Source organism: Heliangelus exortis, chromosome 5 (assembly GCF_036169615.1).
Source record: "Heliangelus exortis chromosome 5, bHelExo1.hap1, whole genome shotgun sequence".
In the NCBI taxonomy this organism is placed as follows: domain Eukaryota; kingdom Metazoa; phylum Chordata; class Aves; order Apodiformes; family Trochilidae; genus Heliangelus; species Heliangelus exortis.
The window spans coordinates 42,882,983-42,897,833 of record NC_092426.1 but is presented as its reverse complement, the minus strand read 5'-3'; the positions used below and the strand labels follow the sequence as shown (position 1 = coordinate 42,897,833).

General features: G+C 36.5%; 1 protein-coding gene across 2 annotated transcripts in view; it reads right to left on the bottom strand.

The window, feature by feature from the left end:
* Positions 1 to 4,565: 4,565 nt before the first annotated feature.
* Positions 4,566 to 14,851, bottom strand: part of APIP (APAF1 interacting protein) — an 11,739-nt gene continuing 1,453 nt past the window's right edge. The window contains exons 1-7 of one of the 2 annotated variants that reach the window (XM_071745037.1): positions 14,100 to 14,191; positions 13,767 to 13,867; positions 11,700 to 11,748; positions 10,819 to 10,936; positions 9,582 to 9,717; positions 6,875 to 7,042; positions 4,566 to 6,449 (exon numbers count right to left, since the gene is read on the bottom strand). In XM_071745037.1, coding sequence (XP_071601138.1) covers positions 6,350 to 6,449; positions 6,875 to 7,042; positions 9,582 to 9,717; positions 10,819 to 10,936; positions 11,700 to 11,748; positions 13,767 to 13,864 — 669 coding nt within the window. In that variant the 5' untranslated portion in view covers positions 13,865 to 13,867; positions 14,100 to 14,191 and the 3' untranslated portion in view covers positions 4,566 to 6,349. Of the gene's footprint in view, positions 6,450 to 6,874; positions 7,043 to 9,581; positions 9,718 to 10,818; positions 10,937 to 11,699; positions 11,749 to 13,766; positions 13,868 to 14,099; positions 14,192 to 14,851 lie in introns of those variants that run through there. The other variant, XM_071745038.1, reaches the window with a different exon arrangement.

Below are 14,851 nucleotides of genomic sequence, written 5' to 3'. Positions count from 1 at the left end.
TCAGGTACTGGGCAGCTAGTACCTGAGGTACCCCCCACTTTTCTTTTCTACCTCCTTGATTGAAACACAGACAGATAAATCTACGGAGTTACAAGGGAGCGTAATGACATTAAAGCACCTAAATTTCTAATGGGATTTAAAGGTAGTATCTGATTCCTTCAAGCTCCTTTGAAATTCCCATCAAAGTGAATTGTTCAAGTCATGACCTTAAGGTAACATTTGAATCAGCCTCACAATCTAGACTTCCAGCATTTTGCTTTAAATATAAGACCTATCCTTTCTTCTATATCCAGTGTATTCTGTTTGTAATTACGAGAAATTAACATTAGAGAAATCAGAACTAATTTTGAGGCTCATTAAGGAGCAAGAATTCATGCTTAACTATTTAAATATTCTTGTTGATCTGGTTCCTGGAGATTAAACTCTGCCATTTTATCTGTTGTAGATGTAAGAAACTTGCTAGTAAAATAGCACAGTACCTTAGAGTAAAAAAATAACATGTGTAAATACAGAGATAGTGGTTGCTTACAAAGCCAATTCAGGCAATACAATTTTTCATGACTCCCCATTAAGTCCCATCTAGTCAAGTGATTTTTTTTTTATTGAGCACTAGCCAGTCATTAGTTTTTTCTGACTGCTCTACCAAAATATAGTAGATGTGCTAGATTGAGTATGAAGACATATAGAAAAATTAAAAAAAACCTGACACAATTTGAAATTTATTTTGTTTTCAATAGGTTAAAATCCCAAGAAATAGCCAACTGTTGTAGTTCCAATAGAGGTTTCACCTCCAAAATAATTTTGCAGTTGTGTACTCAGCATCCTGAGCCACTAGGATTCAAATTTAGCAGAAAGAGGTCTTTGTGCTAGTAATGTCAAGCAAAAAATAGTGAGATTTTGTTTACCACATGATTTATAGAATGAACACTTAAGTAGTACCAGTATAAGTGCCTGAGAGTTCTTTTTCAGACAAAAGGACCTAGAAACTGTCTCTTTTCAAAATCATGTCAGGTAGCATTCTTCTGGAGTAACATTAAGCTTTTAACATTAAGCTGACTTAAAATTAAACCAAAGACACAGATTCATTGTCTTCTGTGAAAGCTTTGATTAGTTGGTAGCAAAGTGAAATCACAGATACCTCTGTTACAAATCTACCTCAGTTCTGAGGGCTGTCCTTGCACACAGCCTCGATCTGTAAGGAACTACTTTTATTTCACCTTAAATGGAGGGAAAAAGAAAAAAACAAAGTCTCTATGGGTTTACATCTCCTTATAACAAAAGGAAGCTACAAATCCAAAGTGGCTTCTAAAATGAAGACTCATCCTAATTCCTTTGTTGCTTATGAATCTGTAGAGTACATGTCTGACAACTCCCTTCAGTAGGGATACCTTAACTTTACCAGCTCAGAGGTTTATTTTTATTTTTGCCATTTTGTCATCTTCTGTAAGAAGGCAAAAAATTTTTAGACCTATTTGCCAAGAAGTGTGGAAAGAACTTAAAGGAAGGCTACTGGTCTATTTGTATTGTTGCACTAGTTGATGGGCTTTTTTCAATGCTAATTTTTAAATAATGGTTTCAGAGTTAAAGGAAATAGGATGCCAGTTGCTCAGACACTACAGCATTCACTATAAGACCAATACTGGCATAATCACAGAATCATAGAATTGTTTGCACTGGAAGGGACCTCAGAGGTCACCCAATTCCAACCCCCCTGCATGGGCAGGGGTACCTCACTCTAGAGCAGGTTGCTTAATTCAAGTTAGAGCTCCATCTCTTAATATTTCATAGATGTTGTATTCTGCAGCTTTATTTCCTTCTTGGAAAGCATGTAGGATGTTTGCTAGGAATTTACTTCTATTGGGAAATGATGGAACTTAACTAATATTTTGAATGACCCACTTGAAGGGGAGTTATGTCATTTTTACATAAGCCTATCTGGTGATCCTTAACCTGATAATTGGCTTCAATTGAGGTCTTTGTTGCAAGTGTATTAAATATCTAGCTGGCTGATTAGCCTGCAGTTCACGTCAGTAAATGATCTGAACTTAAAAATTATGGGGGTTTAAGAACTTTAAGTTATACAGGAAGTTTTCATATTTTTGTCTTACATAATTGAAGCTGGACTGTAAGAGCTTTCTGAACACTTAGGGAAAAAATTCACAACTTTATGAAGCCACCAAATCTGTGGAGTTATTTATTTCTTTGTAGAGAAAGACTGGTTTCTTTGTTGCCACACACAAACAGAGTGAGACTGTGAACATCTTGGAATCCTCTATGAAAGAACTTAACTGCTACTACAGAAATTCAGTATTTCACAGAGTGCTACTGAGTGGTGAATTGTAGCTAGATAAGGAAGTAAATATTTGTAATTAACATGACCCTAGAAGTATGTATTTAGCAAAATATACCTTTCCTTGTGTGTGCTGTTCTGTAGTTTCTCATTATACATGTAGAACAGAACAACACCAGATGTAAAATCATCTTTATCCTTATAAAACATCAGTATTATGGAATGATACAATCATGTTCCATTCTAAAAGCATCATCAGAATACCACAGAAATTTACTTTTTGCAGGAATCAAGCAGTTTAAATAAAAAATAACAGGTCACCAACAATAGATAGCAACTAGATTTCAAGACTAAGTGGACTGTCACATCAAGAAGTCTTTTCATTAGCAGGCCCATAGAGAAGAAAAGCTAAGGGAAATAAAAATGTTATTTCCCTCAAGGTCACTTGCAGCCTCTGAAGTCTTAAAAATACCTGGAGATGTGTTTTGTGCTAAGTGGAGAGGAAGAGCACATAGCTTGTCCAAAGTCACACTCTGATATAAAAAAATAATATTTTTCACCCAAGCTCTTACTTCAACCCACATACATTCATAAGATGTGGAATCATTGCAAAATATTTGCCACTGACAAACAAGAGTCTAATAATGAAAAATTGTATTAACATAGTAAGCAACTTGCAGTGACTTAGTGCTCACCTCTATTTCACAGTAATTCAGGTCACACTCACCCTTAGGCTTAAAGGTTGTGTACTGCAGGTCACAAAGAACAGCAGGGAAAGACAAACATGGACACAGGTCACAGATCCTCAGTGAAACCTTTCAGTCTGGGAACAGAGCACCACAGCTCCAGGAATTTTAAGAATTAGCAGAAGTGTTTGGGGAGTTCAGAAATAAAAACGATGGAATAACAACAGTCAATGCTATTCATGTGTTCCTAAAACATCTGAGGAAATCCAGAAAAGAACGAAATATGGTTATTCCTTTAATGTAAGAATAGAATGACACACATTTTGTTCAACTAAATTAATTGTAATTGATGCTGGTGAGTCTTCCAGCCCAATCATCAGGAGGGGGGGGAGGAGGGAAAAGAGACCTATCTGAACTAGATGGCAATGCATTTAATTCCTAATTTCATATCTGTCTGATAGGGATGTGAAAATTTGAGAGTAAAGCTCAGGAATTTCCTGTTGAGAAAATGTGAAGCATCTTAGAGAGGTAAGGGTATGTCATCATGGTAGCAAGTTTATGATAGGAAATTGTTCTATAATGAATTATTCTTGTGAAGTGGTAATTTCATCAGTGGAGGTCTTGATGTCATCTTTGATAGCTGCTGTTGGTCTGGTAGCAGCAGATGCTGAACGTACTCTGGTGTGCAGCACAGAAAGATAGGCTGCAGCTGCTACAAGGATGGGTGATAAGAGGCTTCTGTTTGCTGACAAACTGACAGCATAGCAGAAACAGTTCTGGTGGATACACCAAGCTGTCATAACACAAACATCTTACTGCTTAGAAACAGCTGGTATGCAGAAGGTTGGATCAGGTCAGCAGGCAATTGGTTTATACCATGATGATATACTGCAAATTAGTTTTGTCAGTGCCCAGTGACAGACTGTTACATGGGGACATGAATACACAGCAAAATAGGATGGGTTTTGTACAAGCTCAGCACAATACAGTCACCTGTAATGAGACCAACAGCTTATCTTGTGCTATAATCAGTAATCTACACACATGGCTAAAGAAAAGCCTATGGTTATGAGTAGTGAAAAATACAAGAAATTTCTTCCCGACTTGTTGGTTTAGCAGATTATTTACCACAGACTTCTGTTCTTTCTGAACTCTTCAGAACATCCACAGTGAATGCCTGTCCAAAAGTAGCTGAGTAAATCTGAACAGTCATCCTCATGACATGGGGGAAATGTCTCCACCTCTGGGTTCAGCCATGTCTTTTGTCAAAGTTCTGGTTCTGTTTAGACCCATCTCTGAGTTGATTCAGTGTTTCACCATTAGGGAGCAACAGGATGATTTTCTTCTCCAAAACTTTTGCAGTACTTATCTCTTAGTTTGAAATGTTAAGCTCAAAAAAGTGCCAGAGATGATGCATGGAGAAGTGGTAGGAAAGCATGGCCCTCATCAGAAAACAAGGTAAAATGGTGCTTACCCTCTGTCCATTCACCCTCAGGATGCAATACTGAGTCAGAAAGTTGGTCAATCAGGACTTCAACTCTGGGGCACCACTCCAGGAGATTTTGAAAAATTACACTAAGGTACATAAATGTGAGACTATTTTATTGAGAAGCTTGATTAAATGTATCTTAGGATGGCTAACCATAAGCCATAAAAAGCTGTTGTAAAGCTGCAGGAAAAAAAACATCTTTATAAAAGTGTATCAATTTAAAGAGGTAAAGGACAGACAAGACCCAAAGCAGTCTCTCAGTAGCAGCTTCCAAATGCATGCCATAAAATTGTTTCCTACTCATTATAATGACAATTAAGAAAATTAAAAAATACATATGGTACAGGCTTAGCTTAAAAAACACCCTATTAAAATGGCATAAATGAATCAACAACTTAAGCAATGCTTTAAACTTTGTACCTAATCTCTAATTAAGGGGGTTTTCCCTTGGAATAAAGGCTACTATAACTTTCAGAAATGGATACAGAGAACAAGTTAAATGATGTAGCAGCAGAACCTGATCAACAAATGAAGGTTGTTATATGAGTTTTTAAAGCATGGAAACAAAATGTCACATTATTTGTCCATAGCTTTTTTCAAAATCTTTTTTTTTTTTTTTTAAATCTGAATTTTCACACATGATTCCTAAATAGCAGTGATTGTTCAGCTTTTTTTTCTTTTTGTATTAACTCCCCTTTTTTTCTTGGATGTGTTTTAATAGTCAGAACTGGCTGCTAACACCTATCAATCAGCTGAGTATAACAACACTCCCTTCTGGTTTTAGAAGTGTAAGGTGGAACCTGTAACCCCCATCATCATGTAAGAAATATGTATAGGTGAAGCAAGGTAAAAATTAAAATATTCTAAAATTAAATATTTAGTAAGAAGAAACAGGCAAAAGAACATAAATACCACTGAGTTAGCCCATCCTGTTCAATTGCAGGAGCTGAGAAGCAAGGCCATAAGGTGGCTCTGTGCACGTGTGGCAGACAGTGACTTCATCCTGGTATGAGGTGGCAGCACTCCCAATACATCATGCAGAGACTCACTTGACAGCAGACTCCTGTACCACTGCTTCCTCCTCTACTGTGGGCATAATTAGCTAATGGGCCAACAAGCACTGTGCAACAAGTTAATTAGACTACCCCTTTGGTCCAGCAACTCCTTCATAATCTCAGTACTGGTAACTTTAAACTTGCTTAGATTTTCAGGGAGAAGTGAAACATGAGAGCATGAAACATGATGCTACCACTATTTTGCCACACCGAGAATTGTTTCAGGGATCCTTCAAGTAAAGTACTGCCCATGTGCTTTTACTTGAAAATATTTGTTATGAAAGCTTTCAAAGCATTGCTCGTATCATGGTAACTTGCTGCATGAGGTAAAAAGCTGACACTAACCAATGAAACAATCAAAGAGCAACCACACACTTCTGCTGGAGAAAAAAAAGACCAACAGCCCACTGTACAAGCAATACAACTGAAATAGACTGAAATACCCTGCGAGCTGAAGAATAAAAGTGGGTGTCCAGGTATCTCTGTATATCTTAGCTGCCTGGGCTTCCTGCTACATTGACTTTTGCTGATAATGCCTGACACATTTTAGTTTTAAAAAGTAATTGCACTCCACGCTATACATAGATGCTAAGTATGCACATACTTGGCTACTAATACATATCCTTTTGCTGCATTGTGTTGTAAAAAAGCATTATTCCAGGCATAGACACGACGGCGGTGGTAATAGAGCAGATTGGGGGAGATCTGTCGTAGTGAAGTTTCCTGAGTAGAAAAGCAGGCTGAAGAGATGGTGTCATCTGTAGTGTCTCCATTCAAAGAGATCATTGCTACAGATAAATTCACACTGTACTGTGACTGTTGTTCTCATTTACAAGTTCTCATTTTCTCCTGTTGGATGTTTTGAAGGATCTAGTCCATGCTGCTTCATCTGCACTGCGATATCAAACAAGTAATCATAACACTCACACCTAAAATTAAAGGAGAAAAGTGAAACGTAAAATAAGACATAAGTCTTTTCATGTTTTCCTTCAGCTGTGTATCACCAATGCAATGGTGTGACTGGACAGCTCTATAATAATTTATTTCCATTACTCCAGTATGGAAAATACCCAGCATTTTTGCTACATGATGCTGATTTGTTGCATTTACATCAGCAAACAAGGAAGTAAATTCCAAAAATGGGAATAGGGAAGAATACACAAACAATATTGGCAGGTGTCATATAATAGCAGAGATATGAAAGGGAATAATGAAGTGGAATCATGAGTGAAGCCATTCCCATAAGTTCCCTATATGTTAAGTGAGGTCAGAACTTAATGTTCTGAACCATTGTCCATTGACCAGAAGTACACACACATTAAGATTTGACACAATGTTCCTAAATTGTACTCACATTGTTTTGGCTTTTTCCCATGTTTCTCCCCATACGTAAACTCCATGACGTCTGACCAACACAGCACAAGAGTCTGGGTATTTTTCCAGTGCATGTGCCATTCTTCCCTTGAGATCTTTCTCTTCTGGTGTATTCTCAATAATGGGGACCACTAGTGTATCATCATATCTAAAAGAAAAATGAATGTTCACGTATTATTTAAAATGCTCTGTTTGGATGGATGAAGCTTTTCCCTAAGAAAGATTCTTCTTTGTGTAAAGATGTTAACAAATCCTCAACACTAGTGATTTTATGTTCTTGTGAGTCATGCCTTAGTGTAAGACCTCTCAGAAACATCTCTCACTCTCAAATGTTTGCTATGCTGGCAGTACCTGAGCTGCACTTGAGGCACAAAAAGAAAAGAACACTTTAATGTTTTAGGTGGAGCTGTTTGTTCCCATATCACTTTGTAGTTGAGTCACTTTACCACTTTTTCAGACTCTTTTCATCCTGTATTGGCATCACCTACAAGCTTTATCTCAGATTAAATTATTTAAAAGAATCACAGCACAGAAGAAGGAAATGAAGCTGTTCGCTGGAGAGCAGAACAAAATTAATTTAGGTATTCCAAAAAGCCCCTGGAAATAAGATTGTCCTTCTAAGGCATATAAATAGAAAGTAGAGTCAACAGATGAAAAATAAATTCTCTGTGATGCAGCCATTGGTGGGCTATATGTGATCTTAAGAGAGCCTGAGAACCCCAGTTCCAAAGACAAGATGATGCATGTTACTCAGTGGAACTTGCCTAACAGTTTCTTCTGAAGGAGGACTTGGATATTTGGCATTGTTTGAACCTTAATTAACACTGGCAGAAACTTGTTTAAATAGTTTTAATAAGTCCCCAGTTCAGGATCAGATTCATCATTGAGATCACATAGATATTTCATGACTGGATGGCACTAGTGCTTATTTTTAAAAAACGGAGAGAGAAAGTAATGGTAAAAATAATACAGCTTGCACTTCAAATCAGATACTCAGAAAATGGCAAAGTCTCATCCCTTACAGTCTTTAATGCTGATGTTTTCCTGAGGAAGTCTATAAAAATAGCAAATGAAGAAAATGAAGTGGTTTTTGTAGTTTTCCTTTGACTCTTCTGTTTGCTACTAGTGAGGCCAAATAAGCTAAGGGACTGATTTCCTAGATTTGGCTTCCTACTTGGACCTGAGTTTGGAGTTCATACCTGAGCAGGTAGGAATACCATAACATTCCTAACCTTAACCATAAGCTTTTGATCAATAATTTATTCCTACAAATGCTGAAGAAAACTGAATGAGTTCAATACTTGATATCTCTTCAGTTTTAGTGAAAGACAAGCAGCCAACACTTAGCCAAACATTTTATGTAAAATACCTTGACAGAGTCTCATATTCCCAAAGCTATTTATTACAGATCTAGTTCTCCTTCTACTGAAGTCTAAGGTAAAACTATTCTGGCATCCCTGGATTGTATTTAGGCCAACAAATACTTCTGATTATTTTATCTTCATCATTTTCCTGGACAGCTTCCAGAAAAGATTTATGTAATTAGAAACAACATATTGTCGATCCCTTCACACAAATATATGCTGAATCAAATTTATTTTGAAGTCAATGGGGAGCCTTGAGTGAGGCAAAACAGTGGAACCAGTCTTGTATGGAAGAATATGTACTTAGAAACCATATCATCTAGAGCTTTGATTTTCTTTAGTTTCTCTGTTATATTAACAGCACGGAACAGAACAACTCAGAGATATGGATCCAAATAAGTACATGTTTGAGAATTAAAAATGTATATCCAATAAAGAAACTTGCTGTGGATTTTTTAAAAAACAGTGTTGTTATACAATTCAATATAATGGGTATCTTTTGCTAGATGAAAAAAATGAATGCTAATGCTGACAAGAAGAGAAAGGTGGCAAGCCTGTCAAAACTGAACAAAATATGCCTGGGTGTAAAACCACATGCAAGACATATGGCTTGCTCCTTTACCAAAGGGCAATAGTTAGTTACAAAAATTAACATCAAAAAGAGGAAAGAATTTAGTTTAGTTCAATTTTTCAAGCTGTCACATATTACACAAATGGTGTTTGAAGATCTCAATTCAACACTCTGTGGGTGGAATCCTTAAAACAAGCCATCACACATCATTTGGAATAACTCAGCACTTACCTCAGAGCTCATCCTTGAAAAGTAATGACATTACTTTTAATGAGTTGTTTATTCTGAATTTTCTTTCAAAGTCTGTCAAATAAATCTGAAATCCTTTACCCTCTTAACATGTCCTGAACTAGCACAGGCTATATGTGAAGTTCACCCAATTCTAGTTTGTATGTTATCAATCTCACCTAATGTTGCTTGGCTCCAGTTTCAGTTTAACATTGTGTACATGTATTAACAACTCTATTCTTCAGGTATCTGTGAAGCCACAGCACTTTATTTGGTTTGTTCTGTAGCTCAACAGGCTGCAGTGGCTTTGACATTACAAGATTTTATCTTAGATCTCTTCCATAGGCTTAAGACTATCTTAAAGAAATATAACGACTGATTTATTCCAGAGGTCTTGTTTCTAATTCCCTGTATTTTATTTTGCACACTTTAACACACACAACTCATATGATTTGTCATCTATTTATATTGCTGAAAGCAAATGATCACAGAGCATGGCTCTTTTCTCAGATATAGGGAAGTACCTGTAATGGCCTCCCGAGGTACACTTCTGGATTCCTTTTATCATCTCCTGATGGGTAATACTGAACTCAGTCCCTGGGTAAAGAAGGGTAGCCATAACAGCAGCCTTGGAATGGGTATGAATCACTGCTCCTGCCCCTGAGAACAGAAAAAGAGAAAAAAAATTAATTCTAGATAAAATTTGAAAGTGTGTCTATTAAGAATATTTTCTCACATACTTCATTTCCTCTGCTCAGGCATCTTAGCAAAAGTTGATCTACTGTATTAGAGGAAAAGATATACAGCAACCTAAATAAAGGTGTGAGCTAATTACTTATCTATAAATGATAATTACAGATTGTCTTAGGACAGTAGTATTAACTTTTGGTTGGTGATAAAACTTAGGAGAGAAACCACTTGCACAAATTCAAGGAAAAACACTACTTTTATATTTCTTTACATACTGCAATAACTGAAATACTCCACTAACTATATCAGAGTTCTGAGATTCTAAAGAATTCCTAAACTTGTTTGTGAGATGGAAGTAAACTTCTTCGCTAAGACTTTCTTTTATGCCAGTACTTTCAGTTATACAGTGAGTCTGTGAAAAAAAAAATATATTATCTTATTATGTTATAATGGAAAGATTGGTAGGCAATAAATTTACTTATAAAGTTGCAGTATTTCCAAATATATGAAATAAGTTTTCCTTGGGTGCTAATGTAAGCTTCTTGTGCAGAAGTATCAGAAGAGCCTCACTAAATACCTTGTGAAGTATCCCATGTAATTCTTACACAGCAGCAAAAGCTCTCTGTGACTGTTTACCTGCAAAAGAAAACCATTCCTACTTTTTTCACCTCCCTGTAATTGAGAACTTCTGATCCCAGCCACTGTTGTAAAAGGATCTGAAACATAGTTGCTGAATAGGTAAAACTGCTGGTATAAAACTGCTGTGAATTCCTCAGTGACTCCTGCAGCCTACTAATATACAGTGCACTAAAAATCAGTGCCAAGCAGATGATCAGAGGAATAGCTACATGAGACTAAAATGTAAATGTCTAAATAACTAAACTACTAAAATGTAAATGGCACTGTATGTTGCCACAGACTGCCTTCAGTTGTACATATTCCTTTGCAAATCAATTTATTTTACATTTTAATGTTTATTTCACTGTAACCTCCACATATAAGGAAAATGGCATAGAATTTCAGTTTTGTGAATGTGTATATACAGTGTTTCAGTCATCACTGGCTACACACCTCTCATAGTGTAGGCATTCATAAAAAGTGGAGTGCACTGGCTTTTCTTTAGTTTCTTGTGTGCTGGAGGAACACTGATGTCTCGTTCATTCATGTCACAAACAAATATATCTTCTGGCTGTAAAAAACAAGAAATTATGACCTATGATGACCTGAATAGTTTCATTTTCCTTCTAGGGAGACAAATACATACTCTGTATTTATTATGGAATGTGACTAACTTTGTAGAAATGCTGTGATGTACTGCATTTATTCTAGCTACTTACTAACATCTCCAGGGAGCACTGCTGTGAAACCCCAGGTGAAGAATTTTTTTAAATGTATCATTGTATTTACCCTCAGATCTATCAAACAATAAATCCTTTCCACATATTTTTATATTCTGGGGGAGTTCCTGTCACAAAATATTTATCATTTACAATTCTCCCATATACTTATGTTTTGAGGTTTTTATGGATAAAGGAGACAGATAGGCAAGGTCACCTTTTCATGGGGAGTGCCCATCTATTTACTGATTATATCAAGACAAAGACTTGTAATCACTCAAATGAAATTAAATAAGGTATTAATGCCACAGTAACGTGAAACTGTAGCCAGACACCTGTGAAGCCATTAAAATTGACAAAGCATAAAGCTGGAGTAATGCTAGAGTCTCACAATCTTCTGTGTTAAAGCAAAGCAATCATCAAGATAAATCTATGCAAGCCACTGAAACACACTGGCTTGCAATGCTAGTGACTACTGGGAAAAATCCTCTGTTATTTCAATAAGTCCTTACTATAACAAATTTCTAACTTTACATAAGGAAAAAGGAAACTTTAAACAAAAATGCTCTCATCTATCTTAAGATGAGCTCTCAGGTAAAAAACAATTAAATGTACCTGTATTCTTTCCTTTTGGACTCCTGAAGGAGCAATGTAGATTTCATTCCTGAGAAAAGTTACAGACAGGAAAAATCAATTAACATAGGGTTGTTCAACTACACAGGCATTAGAGCTCTTGATTCAATGAATAGGAAATAGAAAATCTAGCTCTTCATAATTTAATAACTTTCTTGCTTCTCCCTAGATTGATATAGAAGGTTTTCAAAACAGAACCAAATCACACAAGGTCACATGAATGTGCAAGGGTACAAAACCATGCTTTCAACTTGACAAGAGATCTGAAACACAGGGAGGAAGTCCAGCCTTATTTTTGCTGCAGAAAAACCAATAAAGTCTCACCCTTCAACAATTCAAGACTCAAGTCTTTGCAATTCTGAATAAAAACAGAACAAGAGAAATTGCAAGCAGACACTGACCTATGACAAAATGTGACAAAACCATTGCTTAAAAATCCACAAACTATATAAAAAACATTAATTAACTGTATTGCAGTATTCTACAATGTAAATAACTTCACTTTTTATTATAACTGTGTAGTTTAGGTTTTAATTTACATGTAACTAACTCCATGCGTTTCAATGACTGAAATTCAAGTAGCAGTGCATTACTTCTTGTGAGGTTTAAATAAAAAAAAAAAAGACTATAAAAATTCATTTAAATTAAAAAGATTTTAAGATGGTATCCGAAATATTTTCAATAATAGCAAAAAAAAATTAATCAAATTATCTCTCTCAATTGTAATCACTCTTTGGTTTCAGCAGTAACACACTAAACCCAGGACCAGAGAGACATCTAGTGAAGAAGTAGTCAAGTTACAGATTTATTTCCTAAGGCCCATGAGATGTTTGTATTTCTGGACCAGGGCACTTAGGAGAGCAACAAAGCTGGTGAAGAGCTAAGAGAACAACTGGGGTTATTTAGTCTGGAGAAAAGCAGGTTGAGGGGAGACTTTATGGCTTTCTACAACTACCTGAAAGGAGGTTGCAGTGAGGGGGGTGCTAATCTTGCTGTGATTAAACCCCAACTGAGCACTGCACAGCTGCTTGCTTGCACACCTCCTCCAGCAGGGTGGGCAAAAAAACAAACTTCTGGGTTAAGGTAAGAACACTTTAATAATCAAAATACAGTAGCAATTCTACTGACAAATAGAAAAATAACAAAAAGAGAGAAACAAAACCCAAGAAAGACAAGCAATGCAAATGAAAACAAATGCTCACCACCAGCTGACCCCTGTCCAGCCAGTGCCTGGGCAGCAGCCCCCCTGCCAACATTCCCCTGATGTGCTGCTGAGCATGATGCCATGTGCTATGGAATATCCCTTTGGTCAGCTGTCCCTGATCTGTCTCCTCAAAGCTTTTTGTGCTCACTCAGTCTACTGGCAGGCAGGGCAGTTTGAGGAACAAAAACGTCTTTTTGTAACCACTACACAGCAATAACTAAAACATCCCTGTGACACCAACACTGTTTCCAGCACAAATCCAAAACAGGACCTCACACTGGTTTTTTTTCCGTGGCCACCGAGAGGAGCTGTTTCCATTAAAAGCTTGAGCAGTATGAACAGGAGACAGCTTAAAAACCTAAGTGGTATTCCTTAGTAGTGGATACACATCGAAAGTTCCTTTACTGTTACCTGTCCTGCTTTAAATATATGTCAAGAATATGTCCTTAGATAATTCTCTTAGAACAGTAATTTCCTTCTTAAAGGATGTGTTTTGCTTGCGAAATGTCTAGGGTGGGAGTCATCTCATCCACCTCCAGGCACCTGAAAGCCACTCTACAGTCCACACAATGAAATGAGACACAGGGAATGCATTGTCCCTTAAAGACCATTAAACAAAACAGGAAATGGACAGGAAAAAGTCACTCTCTGATGTTAGCTCTCTCCATGAGTTCAGACTAGCCACCTCACTTCCATATGGGTAAATTTGACATTCTGTTAATTTCCCTCTACCTTCTTGCTTACTCTTGATTTTGACATTTATAAAGGAACTGAAATGCCCTCATCAATGACTAACCACAGCCATCCTCTCTCTAACCATCACATTCTTTTCCATCTCTACTTACCCATGTTTCAGGCTGATTCCACCACCAGTTCCTGTTACCCAGCCTAAATCATAAAACAGCTTGCAAAGCTCTGGGATGAGATTTCTTGGATGTAACATCTCCTAAAAATAAAGAATTAAATTAAAACCCCCAAGAAACATAACAAACCTAAGAATGTCAATTCTGAAATTCAGTTTAGAGGGGTAGTACTTTCCCCTTCAGCACAACAGTCAAATTTATGCTTATGAAGTTGAGATACAAAATAACACATTGTCTGCACAATGCAAGTTACACTTTGCCGGGGCCATCTACACTCTGACACTAAAAAACAAAACCCATAAATAAAATGCATGCCTGATTATCCTCCACAGCAAAGGTCTCATCTGAAACATATTGGTGTGCAATGGCTCACAGGGATTACATCAGTGAGATTCAGTCATAGATTACTGTTATAAAAAAAGGAAAAATAAATTTAATATTATCTATTTTGTAAAGCTTAACTAATAACTTTTCTAATTGAAAGAGTTTTCTGTAGGTCTGTTTTGCTTGATTCACAAGTTTCAGTAGAGCAGACCTTATTAGTTGTGTTATTTATTATTTTTTACAATGCAGTCAAAAATAGCAATGGCAGCATAGGGAAATTCTTTGATTACTGCATTTTTACAATGTAAGCTTACCTCACGTGCAGTTGAGCCAGAAGACATTTTAAAAATATTTATTTCAGAAGGAAAATAAATTCAGATTTTCCATATTCTACTGTTTATTACACTGATAAATATATCTATCAATTAATCAAAGGTACTGTAGTGTCAGCTATTCATTCATAGTTATTCTAACCAGAATGGGCTCACAGTACAAGACAGAACTATTTGTTTGAAATCCTAAATGTTACTCTGCTTAACCACATAAAACTAAGAAAGCTGTACATAACAGGGAGCAGTCTTTGACAAGTGAGTGTTATGTTGGAGAATAAAGAATTTTGCATGTTGCAATAATTTACGTGAGAAACATAACCCGTATACACAGAGAGAACTGTGAGATGCTACTTTAATTATTGCTGTGTGCTTTATATATGCATTTGCTTATTGTCTGGAGTATTTATTGTA